The 27,677-nt window shown below is 50.6% G+C and overlaps 1 protein-coding gene across 12 annotated transcripts in view; it reads right to left on the reverse strand.

Moving 5' to 3' along the window:
• MYLK (myosin light chain kinase) overlaps nt 1-27,677 on the reverse strand; it is a 259,025-nt gene that overhangs the window by 7,407 nt on the left and 223,941 nt on the right. For all 12 annotated transcript variants that reach the window (XM_073894409.1, XM_073894402.1, XM_073894398.1 and 9 more), the window contains 7 exons: nt 24,992-25,024; nt 24,801-24,894; nt 23,335-23,538; nt 17,179-17,396; nt 15,026-15,149; nt 6,955-7,107; nt 4,323-4,446 (listed from right to left, as the gene is read on the reverse strand). In XM_073894409.1, coding sequence (XP_073750510.1) covers nt 4,323-4,446; nt 6,955-7,107; nt 15,026-15,149; nt 17,179-17,396; nt 23,335-23,538; nt 24,801-24,894; nt 24,992-25,024 — 950 coding nt within the window. The remainder of the gene's footprint in view (nt 1-4,322; nt 4,447-6,954; nt 7,108-15,025; nt 15,150-17,178; nt 17,397-23,334; nt 23,539-24,800; nt 24,895-24,991; nt 25,025-27,677) is intronic.

The following is a 27,677-nucleotide window of genomic DNA, read 5'->3' on the forward strand; positions in this document are numbered from 1 at the left end:
GTGTGTGTGTGTGTGTGTGTGTGTGTGTGTGTGTGTGTGTGTGTGTGTGTGGTTTAAGCCGAGATCTGCTATAACGGCCACCACTTTTCTGTTTGTCACACGCCATCCTTGTGGCTGACTCTTTTCATGCACTTTGGACAGACATTCCATTCTGCTCTGTCCTCTGGCCATCCGCCCTCTCGCATACATCATTGTGGTGTGGTTATGTTTCCGGCCCTCTGTCACCATGGTGAAGCTGCGTCCCTCGGAACAGAATTCCGGAAGCCCCAGGTGGAGGTGATGTTGGGATGGGGGAAGAAGATGAGAGGACAATGGACCAACTTAGTTGTGTGCAGAGGCCCCGTGGCCCTGCAGAGAATGTACCTGCAGACTGAGTCCACTTGGCAGTCTTGCATGCTCTGCCTGGAGAGGCTGTTCCTGGTGACATCATTGATCTATTTGTTGTGCTAGCTGGAAAGATCCAGCTCTTCCCATGGGAGCTCATCCTGACCTCAGGAAGGGGCAAGAGGAGGTGCCAGCCACGGCAGCCCTCCCTATGGAGTCGACGTCAGACCTGACTATTCCCAAGTCAGCCAAACTCTCAGACCCAGCCCTCTGGCTCTCGATTCCCTTTACCCAACACAGATTGGTTTGCCTGGGCCAGGAGTCGCTCAACTCAGAGAGTAGAAATTTACTATGCAAATCAGTTCCTCTCTGTGGACCTCATGTTCTTGAACCAGATTTGAATCTCCCTATAGCTCCAGTCTTCTCCAGAGAGACTATGATCCATACTTGTGACTGTGTAGCAGGGAACACTCCCCATGAGCCCATGGGCTCCCTAATTCCAAACTCCTGGATTGTGACTGATTAGGACTGTCTTCACTTGTATGGTGTGGAATAAGGAAGTCTTTCTTCTTCTATTAACAAAATGACTAATGTGAAGTTGCCAGAACAAGGCAGATAAAAGAGAGTATTTCGGAGAAGGAAGCCAATACACATTAACAAAGAGGCTTCCATCAGATGGAGTATTACAGCATCTAATTTCTAGAACAGGGAGAAAAGTAAGAAGTGCTTAATAAGGAAAATCTTAAAAATAATATACATCAATCTTTGGGAACTGATTTATGAAAAAAAATCAGTAGAGAAATTGTCACAACTAGAAATACATCTGTACGTTCTAGTCTTCCAGTTTCATGCCTTTGAGCTGAAAATTGGTTGCTGCTTTACTAAGATTTTAGAAATTTTTGGAACATCAAGAAAATTTCAATACCCTAAGTTCCATCCTTGCTTTGAGGAAGTCTTTTTCTTGTCTGAGGGCAATTGCCCAGGCTGGGTTCCTGTGCTCCAGGCGGGTACTGTTTGTACGGTCCTCCCTAATGCCACACAGACTCCCTCCCTTGGGGGAGCCAGCGAGGGTGACTAACCTGCCTGGGTTTGCCAAGGACGGAGAGGTTTCCCAGGAGGAGAGTCTTTCAGGGCTAAAGCTGGGATGGCCCCTGGCACACTGGGGCAAGTTGGTCACCCTAGAGCCAGCCAGCCAGCCATCATAGACCCTACATATATACCCACAGCTCTGAGACTCCAGTTTCCCCTGATAAGTGAATATCCAAATGTGATGGCCAAGAGTACTCTCTGCTATACAGAGTCAAAAGCTTTCTTCTCGATGGGCCTATGGTCCATACTGCTGGAGTCTTTGTGGGTCTCAGAAAATAAAGATGGCTGCCCACAGGCCTCTCATTCCCAGTCTTTTGTTTCCAGTTTCACAAGCAGCAGCGCTGTTACCCTCTTCAACTCACCCTCAGTGCTGCTGCTCATCACGTCTTTTTAGAATTCTTTCATATAAATAAAAAACGTACCTTCTTTCAGAAGATCAATGACTCCTAAGATCAATGACATGATTAGTCATCTACATGTTACCTTACTTATAGGGATTTGCTCTCATGTTACTTCCTTCTTCCTGGGCCTTTTATGGAAACCACACCAGAACGATAGCAAGGAACCTTCTCTTGTGCAGCCATAGAGATTTCTGGGCCACCTGTGTCGGCCCTGGGCCCTTCCCTCCACCACAGTCCACCCCATTTTATTCCACTGCACTTTACTCTGCCCCACCACACGCAACCTCAGCTGCTCTGAGAGGGAAGCCCCTATTCAGGGTGTGCTAAGGTCCTGGAATCTGGGGTAAAAAATGTGGATGGTTAGATGCAGGTGAGCCATTACCAGTGAAATTATGCTTCAGGGACATCTTGTGCTACCTGGGATTTTATAGACTACTTTTGTGTGTTAATTTTGTGAAACCTAACCACTATTTTTGTGGAAAACCTATTTCCAAATGCTGCTACCTATATGAAGGTATGAAATTAAGGTTCCTTCTCTGAATTCTATCCTTTCCTTTCCCTTCTCACTTCCAGAAAACCTTATGGCTAGTAACACTGTTAACAAGTAGGAAAAACTGTGATTTAAAGTATCAGCACAAATTATGTTTCCCTGACCCGTCAGACTAAAAGATTCCATTTATTTCCTCTCCCATTCCCTTTTCTCTGTGCCTGTCCCTTGGGTTCAGGTCCTTCCTGAAGGCTTTGGTTCATCAACAGATGTGTCAATGCTCCCAGAGAGCTTGAAGTAATAAGGCTGCCTCTTAACCCACAGCATCATCCAAGCAAAATCCCGTGAGACTCCCTGCATGTAGGACCACCCCACCCCCACACCAGCCACCCTATTCACTCCAGAAATACCATTATTTCTTTGAGATCTACTGGCCATAGGATCATTAATAAAGCCAACTTTGATTTTATGGACCCCTTTATGTTTTAAGAACATTAGTTACTCCGATTTCACTGGATCCTAATGATACCAGAGGGTAAGGTAAGCAACACAGGTGTTCCAAGTCACCTGGCACTTGAGGGAACCGAGAGACCCCCCTAAACCTTCAGTGGGGGCTAACCAGGAACTGACTCCCATTGTGGGGGAGTCCTGGCTGAGCCACTCAGGGGGCAGTAACCCCTTAAACACATGCACCCTAAGGCCCCCTCCGCCTCTCCTCCTCTCAACCTCTGTGTGAAGTTGTGCTTTTTGGGGGTTTAGTGACTACAGTTTAGTCCTGCTCTATGGCAACTTACCAGTGTCCCAGTTGCCTCTAGAACAGAGATTTCCTTCTTCTCTGCCACACAGACCATTTTTAAATGCCCCAGTTCCCTTGGCTGCCCAGTTAAAGGACTCTGCTCCTGTCGGGGCGAGTACCTCTGCGCCTTCTCCTCCGTTTGTGCTGTATCCCCTCTTCTCTCGTTCTAGCCCATTTTCCATGACCACTTTCAAAGTCCTCCCCCTGGCAGCATTTCCTCACAACCACATCCAACTCTGGTGTGACTGACTCCTTTCTCCCATCTACACTCACATATATGGCTATGGAAGGCTATACTGATAGTTTATGATTCTTGGTGTGCATTATGTCCTTTTATGTCCATTTGCTTCAGTTCCCCATTACACTATACATTCCTTGAGTATAGAAACCCATGTACCAGCGTGTAGAAACCATAGCCCAGACATTTTGTAATACTAATAGTGATAATAAAAATAAAATAGCTGGTGACAAGTTCTCTATGGTTTTGGATGACAATTTTATCCATCTGCTATTAATCAGAGGCAATTTTGTGCCATTGTTAAGACTGTACTTTGGAGCCAGGCTCTGGGTTTGAATCCACTCCCATTTACTAGCTACGTGATCCTTGGTAACTTTCCTAACCTTTCTCAGCCTCAGCTTGTCTGTAAAGTGGGGTTAATAATAGTACCTGCCTCCTAGGATTAAAAGACTCACCGCATAGAAAGTGCTTTGAATGTTTCCTGACATATGGCCAGCCCTCCATACATATGAGTTACTGGTATCATTTTTGAACACTTACTATGTGCCATGCAATATGCTCAAGGCCAGATGAAGATTACTTCATATGATTCCACCAAAGATGCTGTGATGTTGGTACCACTATTACCCCCATTTTACAGGTGAGAATATGAAGGCATGGGAAGGTTGTCACTCACCCAAGGACACATAGTAACGTACAATCTCCCTAGACAGTGGGGACCATATCTCTCTTTGTAGATCCTGTGCCCTCCTCCTTCACTATAAAGAAATATAAGGCCATCACACTGTCTTTAAGGAGATCACATTCTCCAGGTTTGCCAAATAGTTTTCAAGGTGACATTGCTCAACCCTAGCCACAAAGACATGAAATGTCGGTCTTGGTCCCAGACTATTTCAGAAACAGATGTAAATATTCTTGGATTGAGGGTAGCTCCAATAAAGCAAATGTGAGGGGCAACATCTGAGTCCAAAGGGATACCCTCGTTACCTGCCATTTCCTTCTTGCCATGTACTTCTTCATGCGGTCCTTAGAGAGTTTCTTGGCCTCCATGTTCTTGGTGTCTTTCATAAGCCATGGATGCTGAAGGCACTGGGTGCAGTCCAGGCGGTTTCTGATGGAGGCAGAGATCAGAGGATTTCTGAGCAGGAGGGGACCTCAGAGACTGCTGGTCAGATCAGAAATGGGAAGTCACCTGTCCTTGGTCACACAGGGCAGAGCCCAGGGCTCTCTCTGTTCCCAGTCCATCCACCATGATCAGGGTCACTGTGCTCCTGGGCCTTTTTCCCCTCTTGGTCTGAGTTACACTGACTTACTCTATGTAAGTGATTAAGTGTTAAGGCCTAACCACCACGTAAGCAACTGGAGTCTCATGACCTGCCCTTGGGGTCTAGGAAGGGTAAAGGCAGACACATCTGAGAATGATATTCTACGGTGGGGTCACACGGCGGGCAGGGAGCTGTGGAGGCCTAATCTTTCTGTCTCCTTGTCTGGGGTAGGAGAGAGTAAAACATTAGGCCAAAATCCCTGAGAATCACTGAGCTCTCATGTCTTATGTTGTGGTTGAGTGTCGGGTTTTTCTTGTTAAAACTCAGAAGTATGTCCTGTATACAACCTATGAATTATGACAACCTTAGAAACTGCACTCAGACTCATTTAATCTTTCTGAAAGCTCTGGGATTCTAGAAATAATTCAGGGTCATCACCTTAATTGTAATAGGACTAATAGAGCCCAAAGAACCAAATGTTAACATACATAGAAAAATAAGTATAAGTAAATTTGCTAAGTATAGCAAAATGTAGTGATCTTTAGATAAAGGGATTACGGATTATTTTAATTTTCCTATATTCATATTTTCTACAATTTACATGTATTAATTTTATAATACAAAAATATTTTAAGAAGTGTAGATAGGTGGAGATTTCTGGCTAAAGAGATGCTACATTTAAGAGTTTATGGGAATCGAGTGTCTTGATAATTTGAAATCAGTTCTTTGGTGAATCCATTTTATGAGCACAGAGGGGCCAGCACAGCTCATTACTGAATTAATTCAAGGTCGGATGAGAAAACAGGTATATACATAATGCCTCATTTACCAAATCTTCAGTGAATGAAGCTCGATGGACAAAAGCCATCCTGGACCAGTGTTATTGGGAAGGAGGTCTGCATCTCCATGAAGCACCCTGAGAGTGAGGATCGCTCCCACTGGAAGGGAATCTAGGCCCCCACAATATCCAGATTCTACCCAGGTCATGCCTACTTCTGCTACAAAGGCTGTGAGAGCAAAATGCCAAAAAGGCCTCACCGAAGGAGTGTGGATGTAGCTTCTGGAGGAGTTTGGCCTGAGGTAGCTCAAAAGGACTGAGAGGTGGACACATAACCAGAAAATCGGAGCCATCTGAGAGACCCTCCAGCTCTGCTCTTTTCACAGCTGTGTTCTTGGTCCCAAACAGGATTTCTCCCAAAGGGGAACAAGATAACTGGTAGCCTCAGGGGGTCTGTGGGCTAGGCAGACAGGGCGGAACCTGCACCCCAAAGTCACCTGGCTAATGCAGTCACCTGACTGGGGAGTCTGGCCGCCCTTCCCCTTCTCATCTGGTACCCCACCTACTCAACGCCACCCTTCTAGGGCAAAGCTTAGAACTGTTCCCTGTTGCCAAATGCTACTGGGGGGCTCCTGGGGCCAGGCCCTGCCTCATCTGGCCACCTGTTTACAGAGCAGGCGAGGCACCCAACGGGCCGGTTGCTCTCATCTGACAGCCACGGCTCCCTTCCCCAGGGCAGGCCAGCTTTCCCTACACACGCACAGCGTCCCCACCCCGCTGCTGTACTCCCACCAGTTCCCTCACCCGGAGAGTCCTCACCCACGAATTTGGCTGGCCACACCCGAGGCCTCCGCCCTAGCCTCCCCAGCTCCGCTCCTCTCTCATGGGAACACTTACAGTGCGCCTTGTGTGTCTGACCTGCTGTCACGGCCTCAGGCCGTCCATATGACCCAACACACCGGCCTCCCAGTGGTCACTACTGTTTTATGTGTCCCTCCACCGACCACAAGGGCAGCTCCCGGCAGCCCCCACAGCCTGCACGGTGAGGGGGGCCAGGGACCACGTGGGGACAGGGCTGAGCCAGTGGTCTGAAATCACAGCCTCACTTAGGCCAGTGGGAGCAGGTACCCTGTTCAGGCCGGCAGTTCTTAAATCACTGAGATATGGAAAAAACACCAAGCCAGATTAGCACAGGGGTATGATCAGGGGCCACAAACAGGATACTTCCGGAGTAACCTCCGAAGAGGGACTGAGGTTTCAGCCTGGCTTCCGTGGCCACACTCGCACACAGAAAACCAAAGGGGCTATATCATTATTCACACAGAGCAGGCTGCTCCTCTCCCTGCAACATTGGTCAAGGGTTGCTTTTCGAGTGAGGTTTCTGTGCTTCTCAAGACCAGTCGGGTGTTGGGGAGCGGGGGGCCTAGGAAGACTCCTTCTCCTCCCCACTACTCGCAGTGCCTGCCCCCCTCTCCTCAGGGGAGAGGGGACCCACACCGGGCAAAGGAAGTCCCTGCTTCCGGACCCCAGTCCAGGGAGTGGGGAAGCTGAAAAGATGGAAATGTCAACTCATTACTTCATATCTTTCTTCAGCAAGTTGCTGATAAAATCCTTGGCATCATCAGAGATCTCATCAAACGCTTCGTCATCGAAGTCCCAGGTGGCTGAGGTAACGTTGGCTAGGGTTTCGTTATCGTTGTCACCCATGAAGGGGGAAAGTCCACTAACCCTGGAAGAGAAGAACAGGACAGCCGGTGAATGGGGGTGGGTGTTGGCAGGGAGGACACGGTGCGACGGTCCCTCCAAGTGTTACTGAAGTCAAAGGTGAGGGCCCGCAAAAGCCTGCACCCATCACACCCCTGTGCCTGCCTTGCCTCCCGCCAGAGAAAAGAGAAGGCGTGGTTCCCCAGGCTTTCGTGGCCCCGACTCTTCTCAGGGCTCACAGTACTTTTGGCGTGTCACTGCCTATTGTCACCACCTGCCTGTGAGGCTGAGGGGAAGGAATTTACGTCAGTTTACGGCTTTGGCAGGACACAGCAGGGCCCTTCCTCCCTGTCCTTTGTTCTTGCCCAAAGCCCAGAACCTTCTCCAAGGCTCCTGGGTGGAAGACTACCTTCCTCTCTGTGCTGGTGCCACCCTCACCAGGGACTAGTTACATGGTACAGCACTCACCACCACACCGGGCCGCCCCTGCTCCCTTCTACCGCTCACACCATCAGCACCAATGACAGGGCCCAGCACGCCCGGGGTGCTTAGCAAGCATGGACGAACAGCAGACTTGGAATCAGCAACATGGGTTTGCTGATCCGGCTATCCCAGTGAGCCTGAGGCACTTAGGCCAAACCAGAAAGCTTCCCTAAGAGATACCAAGGCTGAGGAAATGGCACAGTCTGTTCCTTTTCTGGGTGATCTGGGACAATTTCCTAATCTCTCCGTGCCATGTTGTCCTCCTCTATATAATGGAGAACCTACCACTTAACTATACAGTGGTCACCACTTTTACTTATTCTACTTCTCCTCTTCCTCCTTTTCCTCCATCAAGAGCATCCTGGCAGCCAACATTTACCGTGTGCCAGGCACTGGGCAAACAGCTTAAAATAGATGAACTCATTCAATCTTAATACCACCCTATAACCCAGGTAACTCCTTACTTTAACAGACGAGGGGATGGGCACAGAGTGGGGTTAAGTAACTTGCCCAAGGTTTCAATCAGTGAGATCTGAACCCAGGCACATTTCTCCAGAGCCTAGATCTTAACTGCACCTTTAGACGAGTATTTCTATGCAGATGAAGCCATCATGGTGTCTAGCTCTGGCATGAGGCCTGGTCCATAGTAAGGAGCTTTGTTCATGACTGCAGATATTATACAGTTCTTCCACGTACAGTTCACGCCCACTGCCTCACCAATCTGTGACCTCAGGAATGACGCATTTACCAATAACTTAAGGCAAATGATATTTGTAAGGCCAAGTCTCTCAAAGCCAAGTAGGACAGATTTACGGCTTACCGGCCTGATTGCTCACTTCCGTGTACCTCATCTTTGTACCAACCGTCCCCCCGGCCATTTACCCTGACCTAGGGCGACCTCCTGGGGGTCAGGCCTAGGCAGGTGCACAGGGCCCCACCCTTAGAAGGTCCCACTCTTGGTCTAATGATCTGCTCCTGTCATACTGAAAGTCATAGTAACGTTTGAACAAGTCACTCCCCCTTTTTATTCTGCATGGGACCCCACAAATTATGTAGCTGCTCCTGCCCTGACCCCACTTGAGTCCCATGAGATGGATCCAGGGCCTTCATGCCATCAACCTTCCAGATGAAGCCTTCACTAATGTCCCTTTCCCCCAAATCCTTAAGAACCCATCATCATAAACAATGACACAAACCCTTCTGGAGGCGTCTCTACATCCAAACGGCCTCAGCTTATGAAATACAACAGCACCTGCAAACTAAGTTTTGTAAAACAAAACCCACTGATATATTGTGAGGCAAGCTTGCCATGGGAGGAAGCCTCTGGCGAAACCTTTTGTAAAAAGAAGAAAGCTTTGCAATGTGGGTTGTCTTGCCCTGGTCAATATACTTGTGTTTTAGAATAACAGAGTTTTGCAGATGGCATTAAAATGTCTTAAAGCAAAACACTGATTTCTGTTCTGTTTGAAGAAGGCATGGGGCTAATTATGCTCGGTTACATGACAACGAAGGAAGGGTGGGCGCGAACCACTCCCGAGTCTGCACCGTTATAGGCTATTCCTCTCCCCCCTCCCCCAACACACACTCTCTGGGCCTCAGGTTCCCCTTTTTTCCACCAAGGGTACTGGGCTAGAATTCCTAGGGGCTTCCAGCTCTCCCCATCTCTGTGATTCAGTGTGACCCCAGCTAGCCCATCTCGAAGCAGCCTGACTCTTGCTTGTCAGCTACACGCCTCCTTCTGTCTTTACATTTTGCATTTGAAACAAAGAGGGGGAAAGTCCTGCCGCATTCCGAAGACTGCAAGAAGAGCAGACAACCCTGCTGTGGAATGCTGCACCATCCTCTTCTCTAAACCTCCTTTCCTAATTAGGGACTGTAATCCTGCAAAGATAGGGCTTAATCTCTGTAAAGTTCACAGCTGGGGAGAGCCTCCTCGTCTCTGGCAGCCCTCCTTTCTGGCAGCCCAGCCATCTGAAATACCCCCAGCCCTGGCTGGGTCCTTGCCTGCCAAGCTCCCACAGAATTCCTGTTAAAGAGTATGTCTCTAAAATAAAACTTGCAATATATGCAGAGCATGATGACAAAGAGAGTGTCAGAATTTCAGTAATATTTCTTGGTGGTGGGATTTGGCAGGACTTTTTTAAAAAAAATTTCTTTTTTGGGCTTTTTATTGCTAGAATTTGCACAAGGATCACGTATGGGTTGGGTTGATGAACCCAATCAACAAACATAATAACATTAGTGTTAGAAACACAACTACCCACCCCTCTTCCTAGTTTTATCTCATTTTTTAACTGAAGGGGATCAAAGTATGCCACTCCAAAATATGCCACTTTGGTATAAAGAATGTTTTGAGCTGAAGGCAATTAGCTCTTTGCCCTCCCTTTCTGTCTCAAAGCAGGACATCCATTTCTCTTTATTAAGGTGACATTAATTTCCATTTGTAAATATGTTTTCAACCCTTCCCAGAAAGAGGAGACTCATCTTCATAACAGACCTTGCTAAACAACCCTTATTTACTACACACTTCCTAGTCACCTTCTCATAACTTACACCCTCCAGAAGCCCCAAACCTCTTTTCCTTTGACTAGTTATTTCTCTACAATTACTTGCTTGGTCTGTTAAAATAGTATATAAGCCCCCAATTCTAAACACCTTCTTGAATGACATTTCTTTGTGAACTCCTATGCATATATACATAATTAAATCTGGCTTTTTTCTCTTGTTAATCTGCCTTTTGTCAGTTTGATTTGCAGGCCTCCAAGAAAAGAACCTAAGAGGGTGGAGGAAAGTTCTTTCTTCCTCCCCAACATAACCAACAGATTTATCTGTTTTTTTATACAACTGTAATCAGCATGGGAAAATTCTCGGGTGTTCCACTTTTTTGTCACTTGACATTGTCATTCACAAGCGTGTCCAAAGTCTTCACATCCATTTTTCATGGTCGCTGATGAGTCACAGAGGTCGTGACTACAGGCTGTTCTAATTTTTTAACTCTTAATCTCTCACTGAAACAAAACTTTGCCCAGGGAATCTGATGCAGAAGACTGTTCTGCTTGCAGGGCAGAATGTCAGAACAGAGAAAGGTACAGAAATGTCTCTTTCACTATACTTTCCTCATGGTGTTTTTCAAGCAGACGACCCTCCTTCAGGTATGGCCAGTGAAAGAGACCACACATGGGCCAGCAGAGCTCCTGAAGTCTTAGGAAGAGGTTAGTCTTTTATCCCATGTTAGCCTTCAGATACTCATTCCCTGGGGTGGTGGAAAGATTTGAGGGGGCTGGTTAGGTCCCAGAGGAAGAACCGGGTATCTTTTCGTGCAGTGGCTGGGAAAGTAGACCCCCTGGGTTAGTCACACTAACTGCAGCCTAAGTCTCTGAAGAGCAAAACCTGCAGGTGGTGGCTGGGTCTGGTACAGGCTCAGGGTGCCTGGAGCTAGAATCAGAGAGCATGTCTGGGCTCAGCAGTGGGGAGGGCAAGGACAGCCCTTAGTGGGGCTGTTGGATCCCTCCGAAGAACCCTGTACCCAAACCTGCAAGTCTGAGTAGGCACCTAATACTTGGGTACTGGGCCTCCTCCCTAGCTCACTGGGCTGACGTCCCTAGAAGTTAGACTCTGGATGGGGATGGCCGCAACGTTCTGGACCACAGTAGATTCTCAAGAAATGAGCTGAGGGGCGCCTGGGTGGCTTAGTTGGTTAAGCATCTGACTTCAGCTTGGGTCATGATCTCTGGGTCCTGGGATCATGCTTCTCCCTCTCCCTGGGATCTGCTTCTCCCTCTCCCTCTGCCCCTCTTCCTGCTTGTGCTCTCTCTCTTAAAAAAAAAAAAAAAAAGACAAATGAGCTGAAATGGGAAGTCTGTCACTGAGCCCACTAGGAATCTGGTAGGGAGAAGGCAGAGCAGTGATTGCCCTTTACCTTGCCTTGGAGCAAGGGAGGGAGAGAAGGAATTCTGGAATAGGGGTAAGAGAAAGGCACAGAGAAGGGTTCTGGTGTCCCCACAGGCAGTGAGGGATCACTAAGTGCTCAGAAAATAGGGGAGAGGAAAGCAGGAAAGGAAAGGAGGTTTTAGAAAAGGAGATAAGGCTTAGGACATCCTTGAAGTGTGGACTAGAGCACTCCCATCCTCTCTCCTCCTGCCTAAAACCAGCCATTGCTAACACCAGAAAAATCTCCAGGAAATTCACAAAATCTACCATCTCCCTCCAGAATCAGGGATGAGAAGGTAGCGGGGGGCCCATAATGCCACTCACTGCATCTCTACTCTGCCTGGAAAACCCAGGGCAGGCAGCGAGGCCGGGTCTCCAGTGTGGGGACAAGATCAGCCCTGATCTCCCTGAGGGGTTTGAGGAGTTCCTCCAACAAAGTCATAACAACCTACGGGGACAGAGCTGGTCCTTTAGGAGGTGCTCACCAAATATGTGTCAAATAGTAAATGAGTTATTACCTATTTCCCCAACTCCGTGGCCTCCCCATCTCTCACTGGCCCCAGAAAGGAGATGGGGGGGGGTTCCTCTGGTACAAATGTGGAAGGTGGCCTTGATGAGGACTGTCAGACAACCAAGCTCCAAAGAGAGGGAGAGAGGGTACATGAAGACTGCCATAGAGCCTCTTCCAGAGACTTCCAGCAGCAGCTCTAGAATTTTGCATGGCAGGGTCTGGAAGGAAGCAATCTGGCTGGCTCCAACTTTTGTTTTGGGTCCCACGTGCTCTGCTGAGGGTGTTCACTCAGGAGGGGAGCTCCCAGGCCTCTCCTCATTGTGAGAGCCAACAGGAAAAGTCCCGGGGGAAAGAGCAGCCCACAGTGGTATGTGCAGGAGCCTGGACACGGAGGCTGCAGGAGGCTCCACAGAGCTGACCTGTGTCCATCATGCCCCGCCCTCACCTGCCTCCCGGTCACGTGCACCTCTCCCTTCTCCTTGCACCCTGCTGGCCAAACACTTTCAGGATAGTGCCCCATTCATCAAAATTATTTTCTCCCCATTTCAAAAAGCTCTTCCCTATTTCTTGGTCTTAGCTTTAAAAGTAATCTAGTAAAGCAATATAACATATTATCCAAATTATTATATTCTGCTACCTAAAAGACTTTGCATTTTAAAATAAAGTGCTCTTATGGCTCAATAATTCTAGTTCTAGATTATATATCCGCCATGGACCAGAATACTTGCAATACCCCACACTGGCATCTATTAAAAGCCCATCAACGGAGACTGGATACCCTGGATGGCGGCCATGCAGTGGGCTACTACACAGCACCGAGAACGGACAATCTACCACCGCGCACAGTAACGCAAATGGGTCTCATGGGTCTCGTGAACAACGCTGAGCAAAGGAAGCCGGACACATCTTCCTGTATGATTTCGTTTCTATCAAGTTCAGGAACAGGCAAAAGTGGTGCACAGCATTAGACGTGAGGACGGTGGCTACCTCTGAGGGACAGTGACTGGGAGGGGCCCCAGCAGGGCTGCAGGGGTCCTAGCCACGTGGGGATTCTTCATCTGGGTACAGGTTACACTGACCTGTTCACTGTGAAAATTTAAGGGCAAGTCCCTGACCAGTAGGGAGACCAGCTGTCCTCGTTTCCCAGACCAGCCCCACTTTAGCACTGAAAGTCCTGTTTCCTGGGCAGCCCGTCAGGCCTGGGTGAACCGGGAAGGCTGGTCACCCTCCAGGACTGTGGGAAGTGGGCAGCCATGGGGACTTCCTTGGCCCCGGTCACCTCCAAGCCAAGCGAAGATCAGATCCCTGCCACAACTCACTCCCAGGTTCGTGGTGAAGATCGAACGAGAGCCCATGCGAGAATCTGTGAGGGACCCAGGGACAGAACCAGGCCACAGGACAGCTGGGTCTGAACGCAACCAACTGAGTGAGCCTGTTTCTCTGGCCAGGTGTTTCCCCTGGGGCCAGAGCTGTGTGTGAGCACCGTGCAGCCTGGGGAGCCCCAGGAGGGATAACTGGGCCCACTGCCCTGCTCTAATTCCTTATTTACCAAGGAAGCCAGGAGGACTGTTCACTGGAGCTTCCACTACCTGACAGCCTCTTTCTCCTGGGGTAGGCCTAGGCGAGGGAGAAATAGGCAAATGCGCTCCTGGCCAGGGCTCTTCTTGTCTCTGCTCTGGGGAAGGTGCTGGTGGGGGGGAGTGACCTGGGCAGGGGAGAAGACGACTCTTCGGGGGACAGAGCCTACGACCCAGGTGTAACTGAGGGAGGCTGTCCTGACAGGTCACGGTGAGAATCACACTCCTGAGCAGGTAGGAAAGAAAGAAAACTCCGGGCCCCCCGGGGCAGGGGGCACCTGGCACTTGAGGAGCAGTCTTGGTCAGCCCACTCTGCACCCACACAAAATCACTCCGTCTCGTAGCCGTGGCTCTAAACCTGGCTGTGCAGCAGAACCTCCTGGAGCCATTTCTTACCCCGGTCTGAAGACCCCAGGGGCCAAAGAAAGCCTTCTTAGGTCCTCCTCAAGTTTTCTATGAAAACATTACATTTTTCCTTTCACTTTAACAACAAAAATATGTTTTTTTCCCCAAAATGAATGCATGCGTATCTGCATCTTCAGGAGGCCATCCCTTCACTGTGTGTTGCCACATAAGCTCAGGGACTGCCCTCAGAGGCCAAGGACTGTCTGCAGCCTGGGGTTTCAGAGACTAAATCAGTGAGATGCCACCAAGGCGTGCGTTCTAGAGCCTGCTGCTCCAAGTGCGGTCCTTGGATCAGCACCACTGGCAACCGGGAATCTGTTAGAAACGTGGATTCTTCGGTGTCCCAGACTTCCTGAAACGGAATCTGCAATCTAAGGAGAGGCCTAGGTGATTCGTGCATATGACTGCTCACAAAGCTCTGGTCTGCATTCCTGGCCTCCGCTGTTCTTCTCCAGCATCATTAACTGAAATGGCTCCATATTGTCCACCTGATTTCCCAATTCCAGTTCCTGTGTGGCTTTCTGTTGTCTGCTGACGGCTCTCTCATCAAAAGTGCTTATAATTGGCCCATATAGTGGGCTCAGGGATGAGGCTGGTAGTTGGGGTCCCCCTGCCATGAGGATGGGGTGCTGTCTTCTGAAGACAACGATGATGCCCACAGGAGATGTGCACCTGGGCTCCCTGCCTCCTTCTCCATGGACCCACCTACACGCATGAGGGTAAATTATACGGCACCAGCCACATTCCATCCTCCTGACCAAAGACCCCAGCCTGGTCAGCATGAGGGACAGTGAAGGGCCCAGAATGGGGTGTCAGGGTCAGCGCTAGCCACCCCTACAAAGGTGCAACACGGGCTGCTGACTTCATTGGGAAAACAGGAGTGGGGCAGGCTGGTGGGAGGGGGATGGGAGCTGCGGCCCTCCTGACTCTGGGCTGGGCTCTCCACCATAACCCACACTGGCTCCTTCAATGGCAGGGCAGCCTGGGGACCCTCCTGTGGAGCTCTCTGCCCCTCCCTCATGTGCCCCGAGACTCACAGGATGTAGCAGATGACTCCGATACTCCACATGTCCGTGGCATAGCCAATGGGCTCATAGTTGATCACTTCCGGTGCCACAAACTCTGGGGTGCCAAAGAGGACCTTCAGAGACCCCGCATTCTCTGTAACAGGGATGGAGAGGGATCAATCACCAGAACATTCGGGAGCTAACCTGTGGTAAGTGAATGCTGTCTGTGTGCACGGGAGGGACACAGAGGAGGCCTGGCCCTTGGCTGCGCTCCCCTTGAGAATGGCACAGACACCCAGCCTCCCTGCGAACAGGTGCATCAGTGCACCAGTGAAGCTGACAGACTGAGCGCTCACTGTCAATGTCGGGGGCGGGGTGGGGCGGGAAGAGGAGGCCACTGAAGCCCCTGCACCCCAGATGGGTTTTCATGTGTCTGTCTCTCCCATGCGTTCCCAGAAGAAGGGGCAGTAACTTGCGCTTGGCAATAATCTCTAACATTCACTATGTCCTCTGTACCCTGCTGCCTGTTTTGTAAGGACTTTGCTATTTAATATTCTCGACAACCGCGAGAGAGGTATGATCCTCATGTTCCTGAGGAAGAAAGGGAGGCCCAGGGCAGTAGCGTGATTTACCCACCTTTGACAGTGGGGGTCAGGACCTAAACCCAGGCGGTCCCACTCCTGAGCTATATCCCTTTGCCCCCACCTGTCTCTCCTCCCAGGAGCTGCTGGGAGTATAGCCAGGAAAGACCTTAACCCCACGCTGCTGTCACTGAGCCTTAAGGGACCAGAGATGCCCAGTAGGATGTCCATGGTACCAGCTCCTGGAGGATCTCGTCCACAGTGGGAGGTGGCCTACCTTTGGCCTGTGGGCCACACCTGCTCTTGTGTCACTGTGGAACCCACAGCAAATGCTCTAAGACAGACTACTGAAGAGCCTTCAGATGTGAGAGTTCTGCTCTACTCTCACCTGAGCCCTTCCTGCTACACACAAGCCCTTCCCAGCTCTCGGGGCTGTGGGAGACACGACCATCCCCGCGCTCTCTCACCATGGGAGCCTGCACCTTGTGTCCCTGGGGCTCTGATGCTGCCAGCTCCCGAGGCCAGTGGGGCCCTATCTGTTCAAACAATGAGTGGTCCCTGCCTGAGGGCAGGCCCTGTCCACCAGCTGCCGCCCCCACACTACGTCTGCAGCGGGTGGAGCAGAGCAGGCTCCTGCGCCTGGCCTCGGGGCACCGCGTCCTGGCAAGTCAGACCCCAGCAGAACTTCGCTCCCTCAGTGTCCTCTTCGTAACGGCGTGCCCTGGCACCAAGTGCCCCTGGGGTGGTGAAAGTCCAGTTTGCACCAGCCCTCGGTTCCTTGTTGACAGGGCAATGGTCAAGGGGTAGAGGGTGAGGCTGTTTCATCAGCTACCTAGCCATCAAAGAGCGACGCAGGCAGGCGGCATGTGGGCAGGGCGGGAGGCAGACGGTCTCAGACCAAGATGGCTGCAGGGCTGGGCATGAAGTCCCCTACCACCTGCCCCCATTCCCCGCCCCCCACCCAGTGCAGGAATAGCAGAGGGGCTCCAGAGAACCTTGAGCTAGGTCCCCGGTCCTTGTTCCGGCCCCAGCACCTCTCCTGACCCGTGGGGGGACCTGCTGGGCAAAGCTACGGTTTCCCGGTCTATAAACCAGGGCTCCAAAAATCTGCCCCGCCGCCCTCACAGGGCTGCTCTGAGAGCCCAGTGAAAGTCTGTGAAAGTGCTCTGGAAACTGTTGCCTAGGATGCTAACGGGAGCAAGCACCATCACCAAAATGAGTTGCAGAAGCAGGTCCCAGAGTGAAAGCCATAAGAGGGGATCCTGACAGCAGCAATAATAAACTGTGAACACCTGCAGAGCGCCTACTATGTGCCAGGCACTGCTTGCATCACCTAACCTGTATTAACGCACCTGGCTCCCCCCCGCCCCCCCTCCAAAGCTCGATGATGTGGGGACTACTATTATCCCATTTTACAGATAAGGGATAGCGACTCGAAGTCAAGTCTAGTGGGTGGCTGGGGCAGGATGTGAGCCTCAGCAGCCCCCACGGTCTCTGACTTTAACTCCATCCCAGTGCATTCCCTCCAATGCCCAATGTGTGTAACACAAACAGCCACTGTCACGGTATGTGAGTGAGCGCAGGACAGGCGGGTGGCCTTACCCAGCTTTCTGGCCAGACCAAAGTCGATGAGCTTGATTCTGGTGCCGGTCTTATTGACACACATGATGTTCTCGGGCTTGAGGTCCAGGTGGACGATGCCCTGCTTGTGGATGTACTCCACCCCCTCTGATATCTGCCTCATGTACTGGATGCACTCCCGCTCCGTCAGCTCGAAGTCCTCGTCAATGATGCGCTCGAACAGCTCACCCCCCGACACGCTGAGGGAGCAGAAGGAACAGTCAGAACTCAGGACCACGGGGCCCAGGCTGGCAGGGGGTCTGGCCAAGGGCAGGCTAGGGAAGGGGCAGGGGGGGCACGGGGAAGGAGCAGCGGGGACAGGCAGGAAGGCCCAGGTAGGAGGCGCCGGGCACTTCTGCGGCTTCCTCAGTTCCCGGCCCCTGCCCTGTTATGCTGGTCCCAGTTTCCACTGTGGCAGGAGGGCCTCCCAGTTTCCCGCTGGGGGGGACCCTGTTTGTGCCCACTAAGATGTTGGGGAACTCAGGGAAGCATTTGGGCTGGGTAGTTTCAGAGATGATCATGAGCTGAGAGATTCAGACATAATCTCCTCAGCAAAAAGGGTAACCACCAGGCAGCCTCCCTCCCCGAATGACCACAGACGTGGAAGGGCTCGTTCTTGTACCCAGCTGTGTCTTTTGGTCATAGGGAATTGAAGTTTGAAATACTCACAGCACCCATAGCATTTGTTTCACATAGCCAGAAACAGAAAAATATCTTCAATAATAAGGAGCCTCAGCACATTTTCTAAAATTCATCGACTGTAACCCATTCCCCATGCCTCCTCTGGCCAGGCCCTATAGTATCGGTTACTCCTTCCAGCCGTAACTAACTCATCATGCCTGCTCCCGCGCCCAGGCTGGAAGTGTAGTACATCCTCCTGCCTGGATAGACTTTGGATCCTGACCATGGAGTTTCTGGGGCCCACAGCGGGCATCTTCTTCTAAGGACTGGCCCACAGGCTACAGCCAGCCAGCATACTGCCTTTCAGTGCAGATGCATGGCCTTGTCCCCTGAGTTACATGGGTCCTTTCTGTGCCCCTGTCCCAGCCCTCTGACCCACCTTCCTTCCTTGCTGCTCAGAAAGTTTAAAGCATCTCCCTGGTGACTTTTATAGCATCCAGACATCAGTAAGCTCTTTTCTGCAATGGCCCGTATGTCCACCAGCTGAACGAGGCCGGGTAGGCTTTGTTCTGGGCCCATCGTCTTCCAAGGGCCTTCCCTCTTCTTTTTGGGGGGTTGGGGGAGAGGAGGCATCTCTTCTCTGATGGGAGCCATCATGAAGAAGGGAAAAAGCTGAGCGTGGATCCTGTCCCTGCCTTTTACAAGCTGTGTGACCTTAGGCAAGTCACTTAACCTTTCTGAGCCCCGCTTTCCTTATCTGTCCCTACCTCATAGAGTTGTTAGGAGTGAAGGAACTTTTGTAAAGCATCGTGCCTGACACGCAGTAGGTGCTCAGCACATATTAATCACCATTTCACAACCTGTGGTGAGTCAGGTGGATCTTGTCAGTGACCCTGAGGGAGGGACAGACAGGGGCGCAGCATGGGGCCCAGCACAGCACAGCCTGTGTGGGCCTCCATCACCAACACTGTCCAGGAGGGCCGAGCTGGGAAAGGTCAGTCTGGGCCAGTGGCCGCTGGGGGCGCTAGAACGGACGCTCTAAGCACCAACAGAGCAGGAGGTCCCCGGGCGGCCAGCAGGTGGCGCCCCGGTCCTCAAGCCCTCCATTTCTATTGCTCTGCTCCAAGGCAAACTTGACTCTCCATTCTCAGGTCTCCCTGGATCCTTAACCATCTCTGTGCCTCAGTGTCCTCATCTGGAAGGTGCAGATAAAAACAGCCCCGCTTCACAGGGTTGCTGTGAAGACTGAGTGACTTAATATAGGTGAAGTGCTTAGAAGAGTGCCTGACACATAGTAAGTGCTCAATAATGTTAATTACCTTTTTTTTTTTTTTTTTTAAAGAGCCAGTTGGGGCTCTTACTGAAAATACAGACTCTCAAGCTCTCCCCCCTTGCAGATTCTGATTTAGAAACTCTCGGGAGGGCTCTGAGAGTCCCTATGTTCAATAAGCACCCCAGGTCATTCTTAGGATTGGGACAAGCTTGGGAAATTCACTGAGAAATTCCTCTGAGAAATCACTACTGATTTCCCCAGAAGAAAGGCTCTTTCCATCCCTGGGTTTCCACAGTCTTGTCTGTCCCTTTTGCATCAGACCTGCCTTGGCTTAAAGTTGTTTATGAACATGTGTGGAAAAGGTCTGGCTCATCTCTTTATTTATACCTGGCAATATCTGGCACTGACAAGGTGCCCCCAAATGTGTGCTTTTAAATGTAAAATATTCCGGAAAAGCAAGCAACCATTATTTGTGGTGCTCTTGGGAATGTCTGAGGCAATGAGCAGTAGAAATCTGAGCCATGGAAGTAATTACTACTGCCTTTCTAGAGGTAACCTATTCATTATAAGTTTAAACAGGCTCAATCTATTCAAATATATTTAATGTATTTTGAAAGCTGTTCCTATGGTCCACTTCCTAGGATGGAAGGGGTTACATAAACAGGATTAATGGTTCTACCCAGTTTCTCTTCAAAATACTCAAGACTATGGATGGAAAGAAGCTGCCACCCACAGAGATGGGCCAAGGGACACGACTGGGCCAGAGGAAATGTATGCTTAATAAATGAACAGTGAGGAGCGCCTGGGTGGCTCAGTTGTTGAGCGGCTGCTTTCGGCTCAGGTCATGATCCCAGCGTCCTGGGATCGAGCCCCGGATTGGGCTCCCTGCTCGGCGGGAAGCCTGCTTCTCCCTCTCCCACTCCCCCTGCTTATGTTCCCTCTCTCGCTGTGTCTCTCTCTGTCAAATAAATAAATAAAATCTTAAAAAAAAAATAAACAAATAAATAAATGAACAGTGAGTAGGTGAGTGAGTGAGTGAATCCCGACTAACAAGGCTACCTAATCCCAAGAGATCAAATTCACCCCCCGCCCCCACCAAGTGTAGACCTTGGCCAGCCCTCACTGAAAGCCAAAAGATATGGTGTTTCAGAGAGCTCCATACCCAGACCCTCTACTTCTTGTCTCCTGGCAGCCAGCTGGATATTCTTTGATCAATTTTGCCAACGGCAGCACAAAAGGGAGATGCGCAGTGGATGATCCAGCCTAAATCGTACTGCTTCAGTGCTGAGGGTCCCACCACCACCTGGAAGGGCCTGAGCACTCCCAAAGGACAAGCCGAGATTTCAGGCCAGGGGCCCGAGGGAACCCCTGTGTCTGGGCAACAATGCTAGATGGGGGCTTGTGGCTTGTCCCATCATCAGAGGTCAGAAAGGCTGAAGACACACACTGCTTCTGATTTCTCACTGTGTCGGAGGTGGCTGAACTGAAGGAGGAGACCCTGGAAGACGTTTTCATTTTTCTACATCACCAGACCCCGTCCTTCTCTGAATCTCAGTACCTCCCTCAAACGAGGCTAATGGCAAATTGTACCGCTGAACACCAGCCTTTGCCCTCGCGAGGCCAAGTCTGTCTAAGCTGGAAGGGCAGTACAGATGGAGTGTGAATGGGCTCCTACTTCTTTGGTTGAGCTCCTATCAAGGGGCAAGCGCCTTACCCCAAGTGCAGCAGACTCGGCTGGCATCTGTGCCTGTCAGACTTGCTCCTGCCCACGGGGGAGGCATGGGGAGGAGGGACGAAAGCCAGGCCAGCTGAAGCCTTCTTACGTTTTCTCTCAACATTTTTCCATCCAGCTTGCCAACTCCCAATTCCACGCTAAGTATGGTGCTCTGCCCACTGGTGCGGCTGCCTGGCCTTACCCAGGCTTGGCTGCCTCCTACCCCCTCCCTGAACCTTCTCCCAAACTTGCCCAATGCTTAACTTCTAAACATAAGACATTTCTTCACATGTCCCCACACGCCCACACTGCCTGGACCAAGCAACCTGTTCTAGGATAAATGCGAAGCACCGAGCCCACAGGGCTATGGTGAGGGAGTGATCAGTGAGGCCACAGACACGGGTTGCTCTTTCCTGCAAGTGGGGAGGTAAGCTCGAATTGGGGCCGGAAACAGATTCTAAGATATGAATGCAGATATTCTTTGAAGAGTTTACAGCTCCACAGAATTGCTGAATTTTAGAACCAAAAGGGAGTCTAATCCAAGTATGTCTCCTCGCTGGAAGGATTTAATAATTACAAAATCACAGCTCAGTGGTAACAGGACCTGACTCCAGGTTTCCTGAATAGGAGGGTTTTTGTTCCACAACACCTGGCTGTGTGTTAAAATGCTTGCCGAATAATTTTAAGTGGGAACGAGACCACGACACAGAAAATGTCAATGTATCATACGACTAAGAATAAGTCCCAATTATAGAGCACTATGCCTGACTACGTGATTCCATTTATTCCCCACATTATTCATGAGGCAGTTTATATCCTCCTTTTACCGATAATAACACTAAGGATTGGCAAAGCTGAGTTACTTATTCAAGGCCACACAACAAGAGGCAGAGCTGGGATTGACGTGAGATTTATCAGACTCACTTTGTACTCTAAGTCTGTGCTTTTAACCCACGCTAGCTTTTCCAGATGTACATAAGCTGGAAGGAAACACACCAAAGCGATCACTGAGCCAGGAGAGAAAAATCACACCTCAAGCCTGGGGAGGCCTCACCTTCCCTGGGAAGGAAAGTGTTGAGAGAATCCTCTCCAAAGGACTAAGATCCCTGAAGCCCAGGATGAGCAAAGCAAGGATGCTGAAGGCAGTTTCACATGATTTCTAAAAATTTCAAATGCACATACCCTTTGATCTAGCATGACGACACTTCTGGGAATGTATCCTACAGATGTGCACAGGCGTGCATGAAAAGATGTATGTACAAGGTTACAAACACTGCTTGTTTGGAAAAGCAAAGGCCTGGAAACCCGGCAACCTCCTACCAAAAGAAGACTGCTCCAGGAAACTGTGGTTTATGCATGCAAGCAAATCCCACGGAGCAGGGCAAATGAGGAAGCTCACCAGCCACTGAAACGTTCAGAGCCCTTCATACGAAGATGAACTGCTGAATGAAAAGAAGCAAAAATATAGAACAGTGGATATGAGGTACCTTGGTGCTAAAAGGTGGGAAATATATTTTTTTTAAATCACATATGCTTGTATTTTCATAACGAAACTTTGGAAGGATACAAACAAAACCTATAAAAACGGTTACTGGTATTAGTGGTGGAGGTAGAAAAAGGGTAGATGAGGGACAGGGCTCGGAATGGAACTGTTTATTGTGCATGTTCTTACATTTTTTGATGTGATTGTTTCCCACTGACCACAAATTCTGATGAAAAAAAGGAAAGAAAACTGAAAAACACAGACCCCTCTGCAGAGGGCATCTGGCTTACTGAGGGGCTGTATGCGCATGTGTATTTGCATGTGTTTATGTGTGTGTGTGTGTGTGTGCAGGCGTGCACCTGTGCATGCGTGCGTGTGTGTGTGTGTATGTGTCCACGTGCATGTGCATGCGTGCCAGTGGCTTGGGGTTGAGGCAAGTGGAGGAAACGGTGGATTCCAGGAAAGCCTTGGCTGGAGGTCCTCCGATCCAGGCCCCTGTGCATGGACAAGCCAGCCCAGAAAGCACAACCCTCTGGTGAGAAGTCAAAGTACAAACAAGCACGGGATGGGGGCCTGCAGAGCCCATCCCGAGACAGGAGGAAGGGTTACACCCGCGATATCCCAAGCCCCCAGTCCTGGGCCCCTCTTCTTTTGAAGGCCATTCAGGAAGTTGCTCTGTCCCCTCCCTTTCTCCTCCAAAGCCACCTCTAAGTCAATGCCTTTGAACGCAGCCGAGGAGCCTAGCGGTAACCTTGACACTTTCACAGGGAGGTGGGGGTGAAAAGGGGGCAGGGGTCCTCAGAGATCTGCCAATCTGCTATGCAAATGAGCAAGGAGCTGCAGTGGGGTGGTGATCAGTGGGTGAGGGCCACTCCTGTGTGCAGATGTGCCATTCTGAGGGGACACCACCCAGCCACCAGGGCTGGGGAGGCTCTTACATGCTGCAGCCTGGCCTCCAGTGCTCCCCATCCTGGGGCGGAAGGGTCTTGGGTGTGGACAGTGGGGGCGACGCGCGAGGGGCTCCCAGGCCCATAGCAAACCACTCACATCTCCAGGACCATGACAATGTTGGCCTTTTCTTCGAAGGCATCCACACACTGGACCAGCTTGGGGTGGTGGAGGCAGTTCATGATGCTGATCTCCTGCCGGATATTCTCTTTCTCTTTTGCGGAATATGCCTTGAAGAACTTCCCTGCCCAGATTTTTCTAGTTTTCTTTTCTACGAGTCGAAAGACCTGTCCAAATTTCCCACTGCGAATGAAAGGAGGAGGAGAGAAAAGGCAAATTCAGCCGAGCTTTCCATTAAATTGGGGCTGACAAGCGATGGCCTACGGGAGAAATCTAGCCCACCTCTTTTTGTAAATAAAATGTTATTGGGACACAGCCACGCCCATGTGTGTGCATTTCACCCATGGCTGCTTTTGTGCTTCGCCGAAACCTCAACTATCCATCATCCGGCCCTTTATAGAAAAGCTGGCCAGCCCTGCTCTCGATCACGAGGTACACCTCTAAGCCAGACAACCTTACTCTCCCTCACCTGGCAACCTCGGCCTGTGCCCGACCCGCATCCCTGCCCAGTCACTGCTCAGGCTCACTACTCTGTCTGGGCTGTCATTTCCTTGGGCTGAGGCCTCTCTCTTGGCTGATGGACTTCTCTCTCCTTTGACAAAGACAGACCCATGACGTTGGGTGGAGGAAGTCCTCCCCAACTACAGAGAATTTCTGAGTGGCTGCCTTCCTTCTGTTCCAGTGTCCAGCACGGGTCCCCTGGAGACATCCCAGGAAGGCCCCTGCTGTCCACGGCGGGAGAGGGGAGTGCGGTAGTGTTCCTCTGACCCAGCTCCTGCACCGTGGGCAGTGCAGGCTCCCTGTACTCAACTCTGATGAGGTTGGTGTCACCCCTTTATTTCCCAGAAACCTACTGGAAATCAAACCTGAGCCCCATCCCCTTGGCCTCCACCGTGTGCTCCTCCAGGGATAGTTAGGGGGAGACAGACAGCCCTGGGGGCTGCTGCTGGAGGGGATGCTGCGTCCAACGAGGGCTCGGGGTTGGGGTACCTGCCCTCCAGGGGAGAGCCAGAGCAAACAGTGCGGACCAGGTGCATAAAGTGAGCAGTGGTGAGCAGCTGTGCTTTTCAAGGCTGTGGGCTTTACGGATGCATGAAAACTACAACTGCTGAACAGTGAGACGGCTCAGGCTTGACTGACTCCTGCCGGTGACCCGGACCCCGGTGCCTCGTTTGCTCGTGCATGCGGGGGAAGGCACAGGAAAGGAGGGCCTTGCTCAAGACTCTCGTGGAGCTGAGCCAGGGCTGCACCAGCAGCAACTAAGAGGGTGGGGATGCCTTCATGGGGTGCTGACTGGGTCTGCACCTCCTCTTCCTGCTAGGGGTCTCAGCATGGGAAGCTGGCAAAACTCAGCAAAAGATGGGGGAACAGGGCACAGAATCTAATGATGGGATCTGTGCCACCCCAACCCTGGGGGCCCAAAAGATGCTCCCCGTTCCACTTACGAGCCTAGTCTCTCTTCAATGTCATAGAAGTCAGACACTTTTTGTTCAGTGTTGACGGTCACGTTCCGGTAGTCGATCTCAGGTTCCTTCTCATCTGCAGGGTGGGGGTGGGATGAGTGTGAGCCATCAGGTTCCTCTCTCGCCCCCCTCCACCCCTCAAGTCTACCTGAGGACAGGTGGCCAGCACTCACCATCATCTGACACCTCCACTTCGTCCTTTGGCTCTGGCGGGGAGACAGGGAAGGACACAGAGGACACAGTGATTAGTACTGAAAGCCCATCGAGAACAAAACATGCTGGGGGCTTCGTGAGACCTCAGCCTTCCCAGGCCCGAGACCACAAAGCCCGGAGTGCTGGGCATGGCCAGGCAGTGGGTCAGTCCACACTGCTGCAGGGCCATGGACACACCAGCAGGCCCTGGCCTCCTCACCCTACCCAGCAGCTTCTGCACCAGCTCTCACCTCCATCCCTTCCTCTGTAACCTCATGACCCCCTAGACACACCCTTCTTCACAGCGCTCCCAGGCTCTCTGACTTTCAGAACCTACACAAAACTGTGACAGCCCCTTTCTGCTCTGACTCCAAAGTCAGCAACTTAAATTGCTCCTAGCATCAAACCTATTTATCCATTTGATTAGATAATGGTACACGGAGTTCCTCTGACCCAGACATGTACCAGGTATCTTGCAAGTTATCACAGTTATATCAACAAGTACACAGAAAGCAGGATCTCTCCTTTCTTGGAGCTTACAGTTAGCTGGGGAGGCAGAACTCTGTATACTTGAAATCCCCATTACAAGTGTTCTATAATCAAGCACATGACATCGCAGTACAGACTGAATATACAAGGCAGGATGTTGATACAAAATAGGGCAACTATAAGTCAGAGCAATTATTCTGGGAAGAAGTAGCCCTTGAATTGTGTCTTAAAGGAAATACCGGAACACAACGGGGAGGTGGAGGTGGGTGAACCACCACACAGTGAAACCAGCAGGTGCTTAAGAGGTATGACCAGAAGGGACATGAGCAGCCCATGTTGGCTGCTCACATGGATGTGTCTGAAGTGAATGGGGGGAGGCATGAGGGGATGGTCAGGTGTCCATCCGGACACACCCACGTCAGAGCTCCAGGCTTTCCTTTGCCTAGGCATAGCTTTGTCCCTATGGAGCCACTATGGCTTCTTGACCTTGGCTGAGTGCCTTTCCCTTTCTGGGTCCCAGTTTCCTCATCGGTAGAAGGAGGGAGTTGTATTTTTAGGTGATTTCTAGTGTCCTTGGCTAGCTCTAGATGCCATGCTTTGTGATGTGCTTTGTGCTCCTTAGTCATGATGTGGGCTATGTTTCACAGACAGATGGAGACAAGGCAGGTTTCCTGAGGAGACAGAACAAAGATCTGAGGAAAGTCGGCGAGGGAGGACAGAGATTTTACAAGAGCGTGTGTGTGTGTGTGTGCGTGTGAATAAGACTTGGGGGAAAGGGTGTGATAAGGGACAGCACTCATACCTATGGATAAGTCTCCCAGGAGCAAGAGAGGCTATGATTTGTTTAGAGTCCTTTTTTTTTTTCGTTTTTTATTTTTATTTTTTAAGATTTTACTTATTTGAGAGAGAGAGAGAGAGCATGATCAGGGTGGAGCGGCAGAGGGAGAGGGAGAAGCAGACTCTGTGCCGAGTGAAGAGCCTGACTCGGGGCTCCACCCCAGGACCCCGAGATCATGACCTGAGCTGAATGGATGGAGCCACCCAGGCACCCCTTGTTTAGAGTCCTTAAAATGCTGTTGAGGAAATGAAAAACTAAACATAAGTGAGACGGGGAAGAATATTCTGTCAAAAGAAGGCAAATGCCCTGGAATAATAAAAAGGGTAAGAGAGATGGGAACTCTCAGATTTTTTTTTTAAGATTTTATTTATTTATTTGCTAGAGAGAGAGAGTGAGAGTACAAGCAGGGGGAGTGGCAGGCAGAGGGAGAAACAGGCTCCCCGCCCAGCCAGGAGCCCGATGTGGGACTCGATCCCAGGACCCTGGGATCATGACCTGAGCTAAAGGCAGACGCTTAACCAACTGAGCCACCCAGGCGTCCCGGGAACTCTCAGATTCATGGTGAGGGTTTCACAGATAGCACCAGGACAGAAGCCTAACTGATCAAGTCTTCTAAATCACACACTTGAGAGTGGAGAACTCAGTTCCTCAGCCTACTGCTCTGGCCAACAGAATGCCGTCATGGGGGGCGGCGGCGGGGGGGAATGTGCACTGGCCACAAACAAGTATGATTACTCTGCCCTCAGCAGAGCCTGGGGTGTCTGCTGCTGAACTAGGGCTGTAGACACTTAAAAAGTCACAGCAGAGCTGGTGGGAGTATGGAAAGCCACTGAAAGAAGAGCTGCCATGTGAAGATGAGCAGACATGGTTAGGCCTTTCCGGTTGGGGAAAAAAGTCTAAAGCAGAGATGTTTTATTTTGTTTTGTTTTGTGGGGGGAGAGGGAGAGAATCTTAAGCAAGCTCCACTTTCAGCGCAGAGCCCAATGCGGGGCTTGATCCCAGGACCCTGAGATCATGACCTGAGCCAAAATCAAGAGCCAGACGCCCAACCGAATGAGACATCCAGGTCTCAGATACGGTTTTTTAACAATTGCAATGGCCAAGTATAAGATTAAGGTTACAGACTTTTATCAACTAATCAATGCCATAACTTGAGAGAACAATCTCGTGTGGTGCCTCACACAGGAAGGAGGCTGTAGGCATACGGAACTCACATCTCCAGACGCACCATGAAAACGATATACAGGGGTCAGCAGGGGCTTAGGACAGTCTGACAATGGCACTTCAGACAGGGCTTTAAGGGAAGCAAGGGGTTCAAGTCTGTCATGAAGGATGCTATC

This window comes from Callorhinus ursinus, unplaced genomic scaffold, assembly GCF_003265705.2.
Source record: "Callorhinus ursinus isolate GAN/ISIS: 27379988/994484 unplaced genomic scaffold, GSC_fseal_2.0 scaffold1, whole genome shotgun sequence".
NCBI lineage: Eukaryota > Metazoa > Chordata > Mammalia > Carnivora > Otariidae > Callorhinus > Callorhinus ursinus.